Source organism: Halichondria panicea, chromosome 14, assembly GCF_963675165.1.
Source record: "Halichondria panicea chromosome 14, odHalPani1.1, whole genome shotgun sequence".
Lineage (NCBI taxonomy): Eukaryota > Metazoa > Porifera > Demospongiae > Suberitida > Halichondriidae > Halichondria > Halichondria panicea.
The window spans coordinates 5,532,029-5,548,260 of record NC_087390.1 but is presented as its reverse complement, the minus strand read 5'-3'; the positions used below and the strand labels follow the sequence as shown (position 1 = coordinate 5,548,260).

The following is a 16,232-nucleotide window of genomic DNA, read 5'->3' as shown; positions in this document are numbered from 1 at the left end:
TAGAGGAGAGGGATTGGAAACATCACCGGTGACCAATGTATTGCCCTAGAGAATTCTGACACCATGCGTGTTGCATTCCGCAAGTGATGATTGCGATTGATTGTACATGCAGCAACCAAAGAAACTAGTTCAGATCTATATATGTAGTAGCTATGTTAGTAGCTACTATGGGCTATGATGATTGCGATTGATTGTACAACAACCAAAGAAACTAGTTCAGATCTATATATGTAGTAGCTATGTTAGTAGCTACTATGGGCCAGAGACAGCTAGCTAGCTAGCCTCGACCCCAGGCCGATCCGTCTCCAATTGAACGCTAGGTCGCCTACTAGTATTTTTCAACTTCGTTCTATTAAAAAAAATCGGCCTGGGACCGAGGCTACTAGCTAGCTAGCTATCTGTTCACTCTCTTTTGGCCCCCAAATAAAATTAACTTCCTGTCTATTTCCTGTCAATTTCCGGTGCGACACGCATGGGCCGCGTGAAATCCCTGTGTTTCCAATCCCTCTCCTCTACTATCTATGCCTGGACTCTCTGTGGAAAGGCGGCTGATTCATGAGACTAAACTAAGCACTCGATCTGCTGACAACACAGAGCACACGAATCACTACAAGTTCAGTGCATTACTTTACATGAGTGCATGAATACACTCCTGTTTTGGACTGTGTGGACATTAGTGACCACATAGCCTCGATTCCAGGCCGCTCTCAATTGAGAAACTTGAAACAAGAGGGGCTGATGGGATCGAGGCTATAGTGACCGCAATGACATCAATGCACTGAACTTGTATAATAGTGATTCGTGCACACATGTCGGACCTCATTCCGCAATGAAATATATCCGCTATACATGCAGTATAATACAGAACGACTATATAGCAACTTATGATTTAAATATGTCAGTCTATAGGTCTATATAATAATTATATATACATGCAGTCAATGGCTTGAAGCTAGCCTGAGTATTACAGTCCACATGCAGGTAAACCCGAACTCATAACTAAGTCTACAACAGGTGAACTCCTGTCTATAATCTGAACTGCTCACTGAACTGCATAAATATCAGAGAGTCCAGGGGCGGATCCAGCAGGTAGCAGAGGGTGCTCAAGCACCCCTGACCTTGGACAAATTATTGTGTCTCACTCATTGGTTGATGGAAGTCACTCAGACTTGGTACTAGCTAGCTGAGTAGCTGTAGATCTATCTAGTACAGTAGTATCTTTAAAAGCTGTGATATAAAAGCAGCACTAAAGTGCAGACTAGGCTCGACAAGAATAGTCTTACAACACTTGCAAAATTATCTGTCTTATTGACACCGCACCTACCGGAAATGAGACTCTAGAATCCACGCCGATTTAATCCGTGGATTCGAGGCTAAGGAGACTCTTGCAGCACCTACCTATCACTTTTTCTAGATCCGCCACTGAGAGTCAGCCTGATATTCCTCCTTGTGTTCCCAGGCCGAGTGCATGGTGTTCGCTTTTGTATCACGATAATCAGATGAGTGAACAACTCAGTTCGAAGTCCGTATGAGTCTGACCTCACCATACAGTTATACTCAGAGTTCTATATTCCAGACACTCACAGATTTATTTTTTCTATAGATCTATGCCTAAATCCCCATGAATATTGAAAGTAGATTCATGGCAATGAGTGTGCATTGTCCCCTTTGTTGCCTGATCAGTGGGTGTATATGTTTATTCACCAAAAAGACTACAGGTAAACAGCCTTTAATTTGACAGACCTCATTCAATTCTATTACAAGAATGGTAAGCCTAAAACTGCATGTTCAACATTAGTTTTTAATGACTAAAATATACATACCTGTACATACCTAGATTCTATAATATTTTATGGCCAATCTTTATTATATTGCAGGTATAGCAAATAGCTACTATTATATACACACATTCATGCAGGCCATCCCCAACCACTGGATCGGTGTACCCGACACTCCGAATGTTCCACTTCTCTATGCTGTTCTACCCGATATAGCAAAGTACCTCAACATCGATGTTATTGTAATGTACATGTTTCAGAAAGGATGTATAACTGACAATGACTACTACCGGATTAACAAAGCCAGAGAGTCTGGGGGCAATATACAAGTGTGTACCGAGCTTGCTGTTCTAGTTCACAAGAATAGATCTCTGGACAAGTTCATTCTAGCTCTGGAACAATCCACTGCACAGCATGCCGGACATGACGATATCTTGAGACGAATCAGAGAAGAGCAAAACAGACGAGAATCACTCCCGACTATAGAGCCGGCTAGTCCCCCCATTCTTGTCGTTCCTGGGCATTCAACTTCTCTTGAGGGAATTACTAAAGGACCGTATTTTCCTGGGGTCAATGAGAGTTTGACAAAAGCTGAACCTATTTTGTTGCCAATAACAGTAAGCCAGTTCACAGTATTATAAAGCTTTGCTTCCATGCTTTACTATAATTATTAACATAGGGCGAGATTCAATCTAGAGAAGAAAGAAAGAAGCCTTCTATTGGTGGTGAGCTCATAGCATGCAGCATCATCCACGCACTAAATCAAACCATGCAGTAATTAATTTTATTTCTCGGTATGCATGTATATAGCTCTATACACAGATTGTATTTTGTGTTTCTTCCACTGTAGCATTCTGCCTTGGGAATTTGTGCACTGGTAAGAACATATACCGTATTAACTTTTGGAGTGCTGATAATTATAATAATCTCTCTAATGCTGCAGCAATGATTGTGATTGTGCTCTCACTGGCTGCTAGCGGAAGTGCACTAATCTATTACGGTGAGCCTCATAGTTACTATACTTAACCTCGTTCCCGGCCGATCTGTCTCTAAAATAACGCTAAGTTGACAACTAAATTTGAGACAAATAGTTATAGCCTCGATCGTTCCCAGGTCGATCAAGTAGCAACTATTCTATATGTTGTACATAATTATATCTATAATCACATTCACAACCATACACCCAAATATGTACTTCCTACAAAACACTCACACACCCACCACCCCCACACTAACACAAACGTGCAGCTGCTCAAGCCTGGATGTTCCCCGTGTACATCAACTGCACTATAAAACTATACACAGACAACGCCAACAATCCCGACCCAGAACGTAATTCTATCTACACTTTCATCCTAATATCGGGATTCCTGTGTCTAATCATACCATCGATCTTTCTGCTACTTCTAATCTATAGCATCGTCAAGAGTTTCAAAGGGTTTAGTCGAGACATCGTTCGACAATACTTTGTCATAGTCATTATCGCATACATCGCCGTATGCATCTTGATAGGAATTGCTCAGTTGGCTTTTTCTTTCTACATTGCCAGTTTGATCTATCCTAACTTCGGACACTACATGTTTGACACCAAACCTATTGGCGAAATGATATTCGAATGTGACCCAGCCATATACCTCTCAGCCTTCGTCAGTGTGACAGTTACTTATATCCTAATTTTCATCCTTTTGGCAGCTCTAGTAAGTTGGTACATTGCATCAAAAGTCAAGAAATATTTTGCAACAGTTGTAGACGAATGGTTTGATCACTGTCTCCGTGCTTTCAAGGCGAAGACAACAGCTGTTACAACCCCAAGAGCAGGTAACAATTCGCCTATGTTCGAAGGTCGACTAGAAACACAACTTTGAACATCTGTATAATATATACTGTATTATAACTATTTTATGTATATATAGCTAGTGATTAACTTTTCATTATTCGTTTATTATAACATGCATCACATTCTTTAAACCAATTGTGCAGCTATTACAGATAATCCCAGTTGTTTTAAAAACTGTTAACATGTCATTGTTATTTTAAACAGATAATTGAATTCATAAGGCATCACAGTACAAAAACAGCAGTATCAGTGAAAAAAATCTAAACAGCGGTATTGATAACAGATTAATCGGTATACCGATTTATCTACAAAGTTAGCTGTCTACAACGTCCATAAGATTCTTGCCGTAAGGTTCATAGTTCAGTATCAGACCAGCAACAAGCTGTATCAAAAATATAGCGGCCAAAACCAACGGGTACAACCAATGTACACTTTCCGTTGCTAGGCTACTCGTTAGAAATGAGCCTCCAAGAAAAGCAAGTGCTTGCAAAACGTAAAAATATGCCGTGGTAACAGATCGGATACTTGTTGGGTAAGACTCGGAGACATAGGTATAGATTAGACCAAGCACAGGGAAAGCGCAAAAGTAGATAAGGATCAACATGACAGGCATGTAAACGGATTGATGCTCCTCCACAACTAATAGTACAGTCAGTAGAACAAACCAAATAGATGTGAGGGCCGAAAAGAAACGTAGTGAGTTCAATCTGCCCACCCCCCTCCATTCCACAATAATAGACATCAGGAGGATTCCGAAAATCTCAGCAAATGATGTCGTAAGAAGAGTCATATACACACTCAGGCCGAGGTTAGTGAGGTAGTCTGGCAGGAACACCTTTGAGCACATGTACCCGATGCTTTCAGTGATGATGAGTACAGATAATGGAATTGTCCGCCGGAGATATTTGGGGGTGAATATTATAAGGAATTGGAAAAAGAACGATTTTCGAGGTTGATCCGTTTTAGTTTCTGAGGTGTGAGTTTCTTCCAACTGATTAACAAATTCTTCTTTAGAAACAAGGTCCGTTAAATTCTTCGAGTTTAGTCTAGCAATACTTGCAAATATCTTCCAAGCACGCTCCTTCTTCCGTCTTGAAATGAGATAACGTGGCGATTCGAAATGGAATACAATTCGATACAGTGCAACAAACAGCGTGGGAGTGCTCACGACAGCGATGTAATACCTCCACCCGTCCGGATATTGTTGACTGCCGATGAGCCACCACCCCATACCGTACGAACCACATAGGCCAAGCAACATTAGAACAGAAACAAGAACAGTTACCTTCCCTCGATTTTTCACAGGCAAAAACTCGACTAGTGTTGGAAATGTCAGCCCAGATATACCTCCAATAGCAACACTTGCTAGGCAACGAAGTACGATTAGAAGTGGGAAACTGTTGGCAAAAGCAGAGGCAATACTGACTACTCCAATCCACGCTAGACACAGTGCATACGGCCACACTCTTCCGTATCGGTCAGTCAAGAAACTGAAAAACAGAGCTCCAAATACATTTGGGATACTGGTAACTGCTGGCAACACGGTGTATTGTGTTTCAGTGAGGTTGAACTCTGCTCTTATGGGTGCTCCTGCTAGCGTGAAAACTGAAGCGTCCATTCCATACGCAAAGTATGTAAATCCAGACAAAATAAATGCTAGAACCTGAAACCACCCGAAGCCGGCAAAGTTCAGTAGGTCATCAGCTGTTAGTTTTCGTTCTGGACTGTTCAAAAATCGATTGTGTCCATTTTTAGCAGCACCATTTTCATAGTTGATTAAACTGATTTTATCATCTTGTAGCAGTGACTTAGTCTCATATTTGTGATCAGTGTCGTCCATTCTTCTATTCTGTGATAAAGACAATGACAGACTGATAATTAATTATTATATTCAGTGGCACTATTATATATGGTGGAACATTATAATTATAAGTGCAGCTACAATTGAGTATTGACACTGTTATATTGACCACCAACTGTTAACAGCTTTGGCTTTTGTTAATCAATGTGTAAACACACCACCCTTTCAAATATTTGATTATGGGGACTGGGGGAACATGTGTTCTGGAGGAACATGTGTTAGGATATTAAAGACTGCTGTTAGTTAACCGGCACAATGTGGTATCGGTCAGCTCAATCACTGGGGAGGGGAGTGTGAGGAGTGGATGTACTCGGAAGCGTGTGCATGTATGCTGTGTCACGTGACGTACCAACCATCAACAACTAAATTGGCTTTTTTTTAGGTGATAATTATTACTACGTAAAATTAATTGGGACTCTAGCTACATGTATAATGCGTCATTTTAAAGCTCAATACAGACCTCAAACATCACCATGACACTAAGGTTCCCCCAAAAAATTGGACAAGCTCCCTTCAAGAAGCTAACGAACCGTGGGCACTAGGTTGTCAGGTTACACCACTGTGTTTTTATTAGTTGCGTCTGCATGGGTATTCATTGTTGCATGTGGGTACATTGAATGGCGTTGCAGCCTGCAAGAAGTGCAGTAAGTCTAGTCTTCAGCTGGAGCTTGCTAGGCAATTAATTAAATTTGCTGACTGTATAAACTCAGCCTCTATAATTATCACGTTGTCCTGGATAGATATTTAGCTAGTTACAGATCTATAAAGTATACAGTCAACAAGTAACTCACTTCTTTGCAATTGCAGCTGCTTGCTGGTGCTTCTCCTGGACTTGATACACGATATTATGGCTAGCTCTCTAGCTCTAAGCGCAAGCACAGCGGACACACCCAGTACCCTACGATTGCAAGTGAAGGGGCGTGGCTTGTAAGACTGGGTGGGGGAGTGGCTTGTAGATTGCTGAAAAGGTGAGGTTGGTGTGTTTACCATACTATCTCCTTGATCTAGATTTGCCCGTGTATTAATATATGCTTCTATTACCCTCTAGGTGATCTAGACCTCTGGTTTCCTGGCCATGGAACAATCTGAAAAGACCAGTCTATTGTCGACGCACCCCATCAATGGTGGATCTGATAATAATGTCACTGTACGCTCTACCAATCAATATACCAAACTAACCGCCGATGACATCTTGAACTATATTGGTATGGGTCCGTTCCAGCTGATTGCTTTTCTCCTGACAAGCTTGACGTATTTATCCTATGCTTTGGACTCATCAATATTTGTATTTCTCACAGACAGTGTTATGCAAGAGTTTAATCTCACGCAGACATACTACACGGTTCTCCCGGCAACAACCGGACTATCAAACGTATTTGGTGCTTTCTTCTTCAGTTACATGACAGACCGTTTCGGTCGTGTGTGGCCGTACATGTTGTGCCTTATTTGGATCGGAGTATTTAGTGTTGCCTCTGCATTCGCTACAAGCTTCCCACTTTTGATTGCAATGCGTCTATTGGCTAGTCTCGGAATTGGTGGTGTGAATGGACTGACTTTTCCAACTTTGGTCGAGTTTCTACCCGTGAAAAATCGAGGAAAGATTTCCGTGCTCGTACTGTTAATTGGATCCATCGGTACTGTTGTGTCGACGGGGTTGGCCTGGTGGTTGATTCCTAATTATACGGATGGCTGGAGATACTACATTGCTGCTTGCGGTGTTCCTATGATATTGGTCGCTTTATTTCGGCTGGTGTTCTATTTTGAATCACCGCGGTATCTAATTACACGAGGAAAAACTTTGAAAGCATGGAAAATATTTCGTATTATTGGCAAATTTAACTTCAAGGACTTAATGAAGTACATGTCCTTTAATGAGTTCAAAAATGCAATGGAAGACGATCAAACAAGCAATATGAAACAGAAAGTAATATTTCTTCAGCTGCTTGAGATTTTCAAACCGAAGTACCTCCGTATAACTCTATCGTTAACAGTTATTAATATTACTGAAAGTTTTGGTTATCTCAGTTCGCAGTTATTCTTGCCTGAATTTGTCGAAAAATTAAACGTTGATAAATATTTCACTGTCTTGGTTTCGGCTCTGGCCCAAATTCCCGGACTGCTACTAATGTCAATCATCATCGAATGGCCAAGAGTGGGTCGATTGAACACTCTTCGATTGTTCGCCATTCTCAGTGCCGTCTCGTTCCTTCTCTTGGCTCTGATCCAGACGGACATTTCCATTCCCGTTCTGGTCGTGTTCATCTATTTCAGTTCTTGTCCAAATCTCTCACTTATCTACACGTACGTGTCAGAAGTCTACCCAACCCAAATTCGGTCCGTGTCGACTGCGTATTTCTATACCCTCCAGGCACTATCCTATCTTGTAGGTGCCTTTATAAGTAATGCTGTGTTGACTGTGCGATTTCATTGGTTGTTTCCAGCTGTTTGGAGTTTAATATTTTGTATTCAATTTATAGCTGCTCTGGCACTGAATTACGAACCTTATAATAAGAAACTGAAAGATACTTTGTAAGTTTATTTGTGCAAGAAAATCAGACGTCTACATGTACATGTAATTTTATCATATGTACAGAATTGATAATTTGAAGTGCACATGTGTATCAATAATCATTAAGCAAGTAGCTTTTAGCATTACATGATATCAGTGCAAATATTTTGTAACTAGAGCCTAGATCTATATATAGGTATAGACAGGAGTACTTATGCATTCCTGAGGTAGACAAAATTGCATGGTTTTCTAATTATGTCATCCGTGATCGTGTCGATAGAAAAACTGTTCTGTGAAACAATTTAATAGGAGGATTATTGAGAGACTATAGTCTAACCTTGGAGCATTGAGCATTATGAGTTTTAACGATTTGAAGTATAGCCACTGCCATGGCCATAATTTTTTATAATTATAATTCTTATGGGCAATTTGTGGTAGGTAAAACACCCACATTCATGTTGTTATGACTTGGTGCGCATGCGCAACAAGCGAAGTAACCATACGGTAGCCTCGAGACAAGGCTGATTAAATACGTATTTTAATCCGCCTGGATTCGAGGCTAGGTATATGGTATCTGCCTGGGTGTGTGGGTGGTAGACTGTAGCCTCGATTCAAGGCCGATTATTTTAATCGGCCTTGAATCAAGGCTATGTAGACTGCTACAGCAGCTCAAGTCTGACAAGGATCAATGAAGTGCATCTCTATACTATAGGCTTCTTGAGTTTCAATTCGTGGATTTGCAAATAATGTTGCCAGCTCGGCTGGAATGCCTGCCATTGCAGCCTTTTCAGAAAAGTGCGCAGCAAACTTGTTCATGGAGTGTTCCTACTTTACTTAGTATAGTTAGCGCTGCATTAGAGTGTTTGTAAGCTATTGGTAGCAAGTTTTTGGCATCCTTTTTAGCAACAATCATGATCGATATTTCCCACTGTTTAAGTTTCCCTGTGATGATTCTGCATTGCTGAGTGAGTGTTAGCCTCGGTTCCAGGCCGATTTAATCTGCTAGCTGAGTGCATGCAGCAAATTTATGTTCATCATGACAATACCATATCATGTGTGTACCGATATTAGCATAGCTAACACGCTTCTAGTATAGTTTATGTAGGTTTAGCACATCCATCGAGGCATCAGCACCCAGGTGCTTTCCTTGTGATCAGTATTCTTCTAAGGAAAAATGCTTCATCCACATCATAATTCCAATTAAGGTTGCCTAAGAAAAAATGTTGCCGGGGTTGCCTGAGCCAATATTCCACTAATTGGTTCCACATGCAGGTAAGTTTGGAGCATGGGCAGTATGCCAGTATATAATTATAAAGACCTTGTGCTTGAGCATACAGTAGACTCTCGCTATTCCGGCTCCCTGAAGTACGGCCACCTCGATATACCGGCCATTTGGCTTGGCACGGAATGCTAGCTATATGTTTACTGCACAAAACTCACCCTGAAGTACGGCCACTCGCTATTCCGGTTACCGGCCAGTGCTGGCTGTCCCAATTTTATGCGTGTATTACGGCCGGATATGACGTTTTGGGTGTGGTTTAGCAAATAAAATTGAATTACACTTAAATAGAGAACAAAATGATTCATTATCCTACATTATCCTCGAGACAAGAATCGCAAAAGTAGTAATTAGATTCGAGGTAAGGTCGTTTTTAAGCCGCGGCTATTTCCTGAGCTGCAGCCACCTCGCTATTCCGGCCAAGCTGCATGGTCCCAAGGTAGCCTCGATCCCAGCCCCTCTCACCAGAGGGCCTGGTAAACACTGTTTGCGCGTGGGTGGATTTAATAGTAAATTTGTTAGTAAAACTCTTTGTAATTTATCAATTAATATTAGTCTTTATTTTTTATTTGTACTCGCTATTGTATACAGGGCACACATTAGGTTAGCGTAATATGCTACTAGTGTATCCATGCATTTTGCAGAATTATTATAAAAAAAAAATAAAAAATAAAAAAAAATTAACCTTTTGTACTATGGTCACCCACGTGGTTGATTAGTGTCAAGAGAGAGAAATCGCCATCACAACTCTAGGCTCATACGAGGAGCACTGATCTTACTGAGATGGCATCAAACAAGTGTCTGGAAGCAAGTAGATTTGCCAGAGCCGGTCGGTACTGACAGAAAAACGCCTACCACTCTACCACAGTACAAAAAAAGACAAAATCTGACTTTTTCAACACTGGAGAGAGCTTGAGCAAGAGCAGAACAGAAGTAGAAGCCATCACAACAAAACTAGTCACTAGTCTAGGTCGTAAATGTTGTAAGTAGCTGTGTTATTTTATTAAAACTGCTGTGATTTGTGCAATGACATCATTGTAAAATATACAATAATTTATACTGACTAATTTACTAAGATATCTCGATCCCCAAGAATCTTGGGGCAACTGACGCATGCGTAGACAATGTATACCAGGCCGTCTTTCTCAATTGAGAGCGGCCTGGAATCGAGGCTAGGTCCCAAGGGTGACCGGATTAACGAGAGTCTACTGTAATTATAATCAATTGCATCATTATGGTCTACAGATCTTGTAAAACATCTGTGATCTTCATTATCATCATCGCTAGAGTTATCTCACTCCCAGTTATCATTATTATAGGTGAGAGTTGGTGACTTCACGAAATGCACGGTGTCAGTGCATGCATCCATGGTGCAAGTTCACATGACTAAGGAACGCACACACAATTAATGTGTGTACGTAAACATTAATAATAATAAAAACCTATATACGTGCATGCATCCATGGTGCAGTTCACATGACTAAGGAATGCACACACAATTAATGTGTGTATGTAAACATTAATAATAATAAAAACCTATATATGTGCATGCATCCATGGTGCAGTTCACATGACTAAGGAACGCACACACAATTAATGTGTGCATGTACACTAAAAAACTATATGTACATACGTGTATTCATTGTAGTCACTATATTATATAGCTAAAATTGCTGCTTATGTGATGATCAGACTTACTATACCGCGTGCACGTATACATTGCATGATGGCCTTGACGGCTTTGCTATAATGTATGGAAGCTATAATAGCGACTGGCAATAATTATAGCACTCAGTTTTGCCTAAAATTATATAGAGGCCTTAATTGCCATTGCTTGTTGGTCCGCATTGTACATTTCAAATTAACTCCCCATGCATGCAGGAACTCTGCATTTTATAAACTACCTCTTAGTTCAGAGAGTTCGAGGTTCGTATATATACTTACTGAACCGTTTTAATAATTGTACATGGGAAACTCGAGCTATAGAGCTTACTAGTTAGATTGGAGAGGTTCGCACAAAGATGTTTCGTACAGTATAATTATGCATAATTACAAAGTGTCTATAGTTAGCAGTGCATGCATGGCTATCAACTGGTCGCTTTTATGCATTTAGCCATTATAAACAAAACTAGCTGCATGTGTATACATGTGTTACTATAGATACTCTGAGATCATTGTAGAAAAATACTGAGAAATTATCCTATAAACAGTATAAATCAATTGAGTTTGTGTCACATCTCATTCCAAACAGCACATGCATGCTTTCCCCATAATTGCTCTCATGCACACTGTTAATTGATACTCGTAATTGAGACAACCCTATAGTTGTTTCATCTTTCCAACAGCACTATAATTGTTATATGCATGCATGCATGTATAGCTATAGATGTATGTTGTTATTTTAATAGCAACCCCTTGTTACACTGGAGACTCTGATCATTGCAATTGAAACTGAGAAAGTATCCATTAATTATAATTGAGTTCGTTTCACCCACGCTGTGTGTTGTAATTGCTGAGTGTAATCAAAGGCTATAATTGCTTGAGCTGCACCCCACCTAGCTGTTGTACCTCCTCCGAGCTGTCGAGGAGGTACAACAAGTGGGGTGCATGCAGCTCAAGCAATTAGCTTTTGATTGAACACTAATTATATCCCACGCCCTGCCCACACTGTGTGTTATAATTATTACTGCATGAGTGCATGTACATGCAGAGGCTTATTGCTTGAGCTGCACAACACTTGTCAGACCTCCTGCATGGAGCTGTATAAATTATGCTGTGATAATTATTCTCAAAACAAGATGCTCATAGCATTCACTCCGTGCGTTGAACAGCGGCAAAACGGATACTATAACAATATCACTATGGGGAATGATTGTGAATCTATAAAAAGTCGATCAGAATCGCTAAAACAGCTAATTTTTGTGTCAACACACATGCACATGCACATGCACCAGTCACTCTATCTATCCCTTCTGAGGAAATAGTAATAATAGGTACATGCTGATTGCATGTATGCATGCATGCATATATTATGTATAGTGCTGTGGAAAGATGAATGATCGATCGTATGGGGCAATTTCTCTCAATTAACAGTGTGCATGCATGTGGAGCAATAATGGGGAATGCGTGTGTACATGGTGCTGTGTTTGGAATGAGGAGGGATGACACAAACTCAATTAATTTATAAGCAGTTCCAATTACAAAGATCCCAGAAGAGTATCCAGTGAGTATATACAGCTAGGCATGCATGCATGCATGTACACTGGATGTACATTAGTTAATGTACACATATATATAATTAGTTTACCTCCAATCAGAGTTCCTGAGGAGTTAATTTGAAATGTACATGTATAATGACCAATAACAATGTACATCCCATGGGATAAATATACATGCATGCAAGCAAGGCCTCTATAAAATTGCAGGCAAAGCTGAGTGCTATTTACATAATTGCCATGCATGCAGTTGCTTCCATGCATGCATATACTATTAATTTTATAGCAAGGCCGACTTTTCTCTAATTTCTTCAAAGCTAAGTGTACGAGCGGTAATCTGATCATCACAGTCATAAGCAGCAATTTTAGCTTGTGCATGGCTATAATTATTATACATGCAGTATTATTCTATAATTACGTGTGCATTCCAAAATGTTAGTTTTGCGACACTGTAGTTTGGGAAGCCCCACTTCTATTTCTGAATCAGCGGTATAAAATGATGCTAGGTGCTGCACACATTCATGACCACATGCAACTACCAACAGAAGTTGAACAACCAATCAGCAACAATTCGAGTTGAATTTCATCAAATCTGTTTGGAGAATGAAGGGTCTCATCATCGCCAGTGTTCTCATGGTTGCTGTGGCAATGATGGCAACAGCCGTACCTAATTTAGGTATAGTTCATGATTGTATATAGTCAATTCAATGAAGTGAGTCAATTTTGTATTTTAGTTAGCTTTTGGGGCATGTATGCTCATGATTAGAACTTAATGCGAATTAAAAGGCCATGCATGCATGTGTATACATTCAAACAATGTATATCTTTCAATAAATACACAGATCGACCAATACGGAGTGCAGACCTTGCTCACATTCAAGAGTTGCTCAAGGAAATGGCAGAAGAAAGAGAGCTTGAAGAAGATCACAGTCAGGAAATGTGTATAGACCAAAATGGTGAGCATGGCATGTAGCTGTGATTAGGTGAACACCTATTAGTTACTTAAATTTGCAGATGAAGTGGAGTGCACTTGCATTCAGTTCAAAGGCAAGAAGCACCCGTTGTGCATGGGACCTAACTGCGCTGTTGCAGCCAATCCCGCTATTGCACAACGGTACTGTCCTCCTGGCATGAGTCCTGCCTGGTGTGCTATAAGAAATGTTTTTGGGGCGTTCTGACATTATTATTATTCCGTAATTAACTGGCATAATTATTATAGAGAAAAAACATTATTGTCAAGTTATAATTATAGCTATCTATAGTTAGATGATTATACATGCAGCTAGGCTGGTGTATGCTATTAAATATATAGTGCATGCATGACCATGCAGACTGTCAGTTGTATGTTTCAGTTGTTGTCTATAAATATTATAGGACCATAATTAGTGCAAGCCATGCATAATACTCGTTATAACCCTGTCAGAGTATACTTAAAATTCCTCTAACGCCTGCATGCTTAAATCGAGTGGTGACCTCATGCATGTTTGATCGAAAGAAACCTCAGTTTATGCATAACTAAGTTATGAACTTAACAATAAACTTATTACTTCAGAAGCTGGTTGATGACTCATCTTCACATTATAGCTACTGTTCATTTATTTATGGTACAAAGTACATACATTTTTAGCATTTTTAATCGGCCTGGATTCAAGGCTAGGACTTGCACATTTGATTTCATATTTTACTCTATGTCCCAAGCTCACACTGACATGAGGAGATACAAAAACCAGAGGAATCAAACGCTTTGCTTGTTACGTAAGAGCAAAAAAGATTACTTGGCCCAACTTAGCTCAAAATAATGATAGCAAAAAATTCTGGAAAACTGTTAGCAAACTTTTTAAAACTGGAGGTTCATTGTTGTACAATAAAAATTTATAATCAAAATTCCACACAATGTCATGACAAAAATAATGTAAGAATCGATATACTTATTTCACACAATACATACACATAAACCAGTACTCTAAAAGCTATAAACACTCTAAATATAAACACTGACATTGTTAAATGTTCCAACTTGAAATAGTATAAGAAAAGTAAAAGTGAAAGTGAATAACAGAGCGTAGACCATCCAGGGGAATATTGGCACTCCGAATATGCATGCCTGTGTGTGGGTGTGGGTGTGGGGGGGTACTCACAAACTACATTATAACAATCATTTTTGAAGTGTACAATCAATGATCAGTGACAATGCCACACCCACCCTGAGTCGTGTAGTCTGAAGGTAGGAGAGGAGAGAGTCCAGTTCGATGAAGGGTGTGTTCTCGTATACATATAGGGGCATGTCCTCACCTCTAGACCAACGCCCTTGAGATGTTTACCTGCATTGGTCACTTGGGCCGCCTGAGAGGGGGTGGGATGAAAAAATGTATAATTTTTAAGGTATAATCATTATACCTTAAAATTTCGTTTTCGTATATAGCTAGTTGCAGTTATAATCACCTCACACTAATTAAAAAGAGAAATTTTACACTGGAGGTGTTTTGCACATTCAGGCACTGTGTTACACACATCTACATCATTTTTCCACTGTTTGAAAGTACCACAGAGACCAGCAGCACCAGTATAACTCTGAAGAAAAACTACATTTCTTTTTTAGTGTGAGGTCCTACGGTTCACACTAAGTAACTTTACGTCTCAGATATATAGACCCTAGCCTCGAATATAATCGGCGTGGATTCAAGGCTATATAAACCCATGTAGGCCCTAATAAATTATTCTCAGAATAATTTTAGCATAGTAGGTGTCTAAAGAATAATTGGGAATAATAGGCATCAATGTCCACTTTTTGGTAAAGATCATTACATTCAGTTTTGCATAACGATGTTCTCACGGCAAAAAATGGTTGAAGGTGAATATTTAGTCTCATGAATCAGCCGCCCTTCTTTTGGAATACCTGATTAGGGAATATTATGGATCAGTTCAAGTCAGCGAGATAATATGAGAATCATGATAATTATATCTTAAGTCACTTGTTTATTTCTACGTCTTAACTTTATTACGTCACATTTTTTGGAAATAATAAAATGTTTATGAGAATAATCAGAGGATTTTTTATGAGAATAATAGGCACTCTTTTCAAGAATTAATAATGGGTGAAAAAAAAGCATAATTTACCAGGGCCTAGACCCATGCGCATGTCATAAACAATTCCTATATTATAATTATACAATTCATGTACAATGTAATCTCATTTTTTCCGTGGAAAAACCGGTGACACCATGCACTCCCAGTTTTTTTGCAGTCTGAGCTACATCTATATCTAGTGATCTAGCTCATGATTGATCCATAGTTCACTGACAAATGCCAGAGGAAACTTTGGGCACTGGAAGTAAACAAAGGATTAGCTACAATCTAACCGGCAGGACAGAGTAGCATCTGATTGTCTAAAGGATCTTCTTGAGACTGCATGGCGTGCATGCATGTATATATGTACGTAAGCTAGCCTGCCAGGTACGTAGTGAGACTTGAAGTGAAAGAAACTCCTTGAAGTCTAACCAGAATATATAGACAAAGCAAAACCAGTCACTGGCAGAAAGCCGTTTTGTGGCCAGCAAATTGGACACGCCCATTATTTAATTTCACTTCCGCTCTTTAAGTTTCTCTTTTAGCGGCCTAACAATGCGCATGCCCAGCGAGAATTAAGTCAGGGGCGGATCTAGCCTCGACTCCAGCCCCTTCAACAGTGGGCCTGGTATTCACTGTTGGCGCGTTGCCACGGTTGGTGTATAATTAATTGAACGATAGCGATAA

General features: G+C 39.9%; 4 protein-coding genes across 4 annotated transcripts; 3 read left to right on the top strand and 1 right to left on the bottom strand.

The window, feature by feature from the left end:
* The first annotated feature begins 1,357 nt into the window (after positions 1 to 1,357).
* On the top strand, positions 1,358 to 3,775 carry LOC135347924 (uncharacterized). Its single transcript, XM_064546050.1, has 6 exons — positions 1,358 to 1,768; positions 1,919 to 2,395; positions 2,458 to 2,503; positions 2,629 to 2,655; positions 2,722 to 2,778; positions 3,027 to 3,775. Exons 1-6 carry the CDS (start codon positions 1,766 to 1,768, stop codon positions 3,641 to 3,643), a joined length of 1,227 nt encoding a protein of 408 aa, XP_064402120.1. The 5' UTR covers positions 1,358 to 1,765; the 3' UTR covers positions 3,644 to 3,775.
* A 2-nt stretch (positions 3,776 to 3,777) lies between these two features.
* On the bottom strand, positions 3,778 to 6,402 carry LOC135347896 (uncharacterized). Its single transcript, XM_064546010.1, has 2 exons — positions 6,268 to 6,402; positions 3,778 to 5,464 (listed from the first exon to the last, which is right to left on the bottom strand). The coding sequence occupies exon 2, from the start codon at positions 5,453 to 5,455 to the stop codon at positions 3,929 to 3,931; it is 1,527 nt and encodes a 508-aa protein (XP_064402080.1). The 5' UTR covers positions 5,456 to 5,464; positions 6,268 to 6,402; the 3' UTR covers positions 3,778 to 3,928.
* On the top strand, positions 6,313 to 8,089 carry LOC135347902 (uncharacterized). The gene is made up of 2 exons (XM_064546016.1): positions 6,313 to 6,444; positions 6,525 to 8,089. Exon 2 carries the CDS (start codon positions 6,552 to 6,554, stop codon positions 8,007 to 8,009), a length of 1,458 nt encoding a protein of 485 aa, XP_064402086.1. The 5' UTR covers positions 6,313 to 6,444; positions 6,525 to 6,551; the 3' UTR covers positions 8,010 to 8,089.
* A 4,900-nt stretch (positions 8,090 to 12,989) lies between these two features.
* LOC135347992 (uncharacterized) lies at positions 12,990 to 13,898 on the top strand. The gene is made up of 3 exons (XM_064546172.1): positions 12,990 to 13,155; positions 13,322 to 13,435; positions 13,494 to 13,898. Exons 1-3 carry the CDS (start codon positions 13,083 to 13,085, stop codon positions 13,655 to 13,657), a joined length of 351 nt encoding a protein of 116 aa, XP_064402242.1. The 5' UTR covers positions 12,990 to 13,082; the 3' UTR covers positions 13,658 to 13,898.
* The last annotated feature ends 2,334 nt before the right edge of the window (positions 13,899 to 16,232 follow it).

Excerpts from the sequence above, each read along its gene's own strand:
- LOC135347924 (XM_064546050.1), top strand. Across the intron at positions 2,504-2,628 it reads AAAGAAGCCTTCTATTGGTG|CATTCTGCCTTGGGAATTTG; the intron begins GTGAGCTCATAG and ends CTTCCACTGTAG. Across the intron at positions 2,779-3,026 it reads AAGTGCACTAATCTATTACG|CTGCTCAAGCCTGGATGTTC; the intron begins GTGAGCCTCATA and ends ACAAACGTGCAG.
- LOC135347896 (XM_064546010.1), bottom strand. The coding sequence starts at position 5,455 with ATGGACGACACTGATCACAAATATGAGACTAAGTCACTGCTACAAGAT.
- LOC135347902 (XM_064546016.1), top strand. The coding sequence starts at position 6,552 with ATGGAACAATCTGAAAAGACCAGTCTATTGTCGACGCACCCCATCAAT.
- LOC135347992 (XM_064546172.1), top strand. The coding sequence starts at position 13,083 with ATGAAGGGTCTCATCATCGCCAGTGTTCTCATGGTTGCTGTGGCAATG. Across the intron at positions 13,156-13,321 it reads AACAGCCGTACCTAATTTAG|ATCGACCAATACGGAGTGCA; the intron begins GTATAGTTCATG and ends ATAAATACACAG. Across the intron at positions 13,436-13,493 it reads AATGTGTATAGACCAAAATG|ATGAAGTGGAGTGCACTTGC; the intron begins GTGAGCATGGCA and ends TTAAATTTGCAG.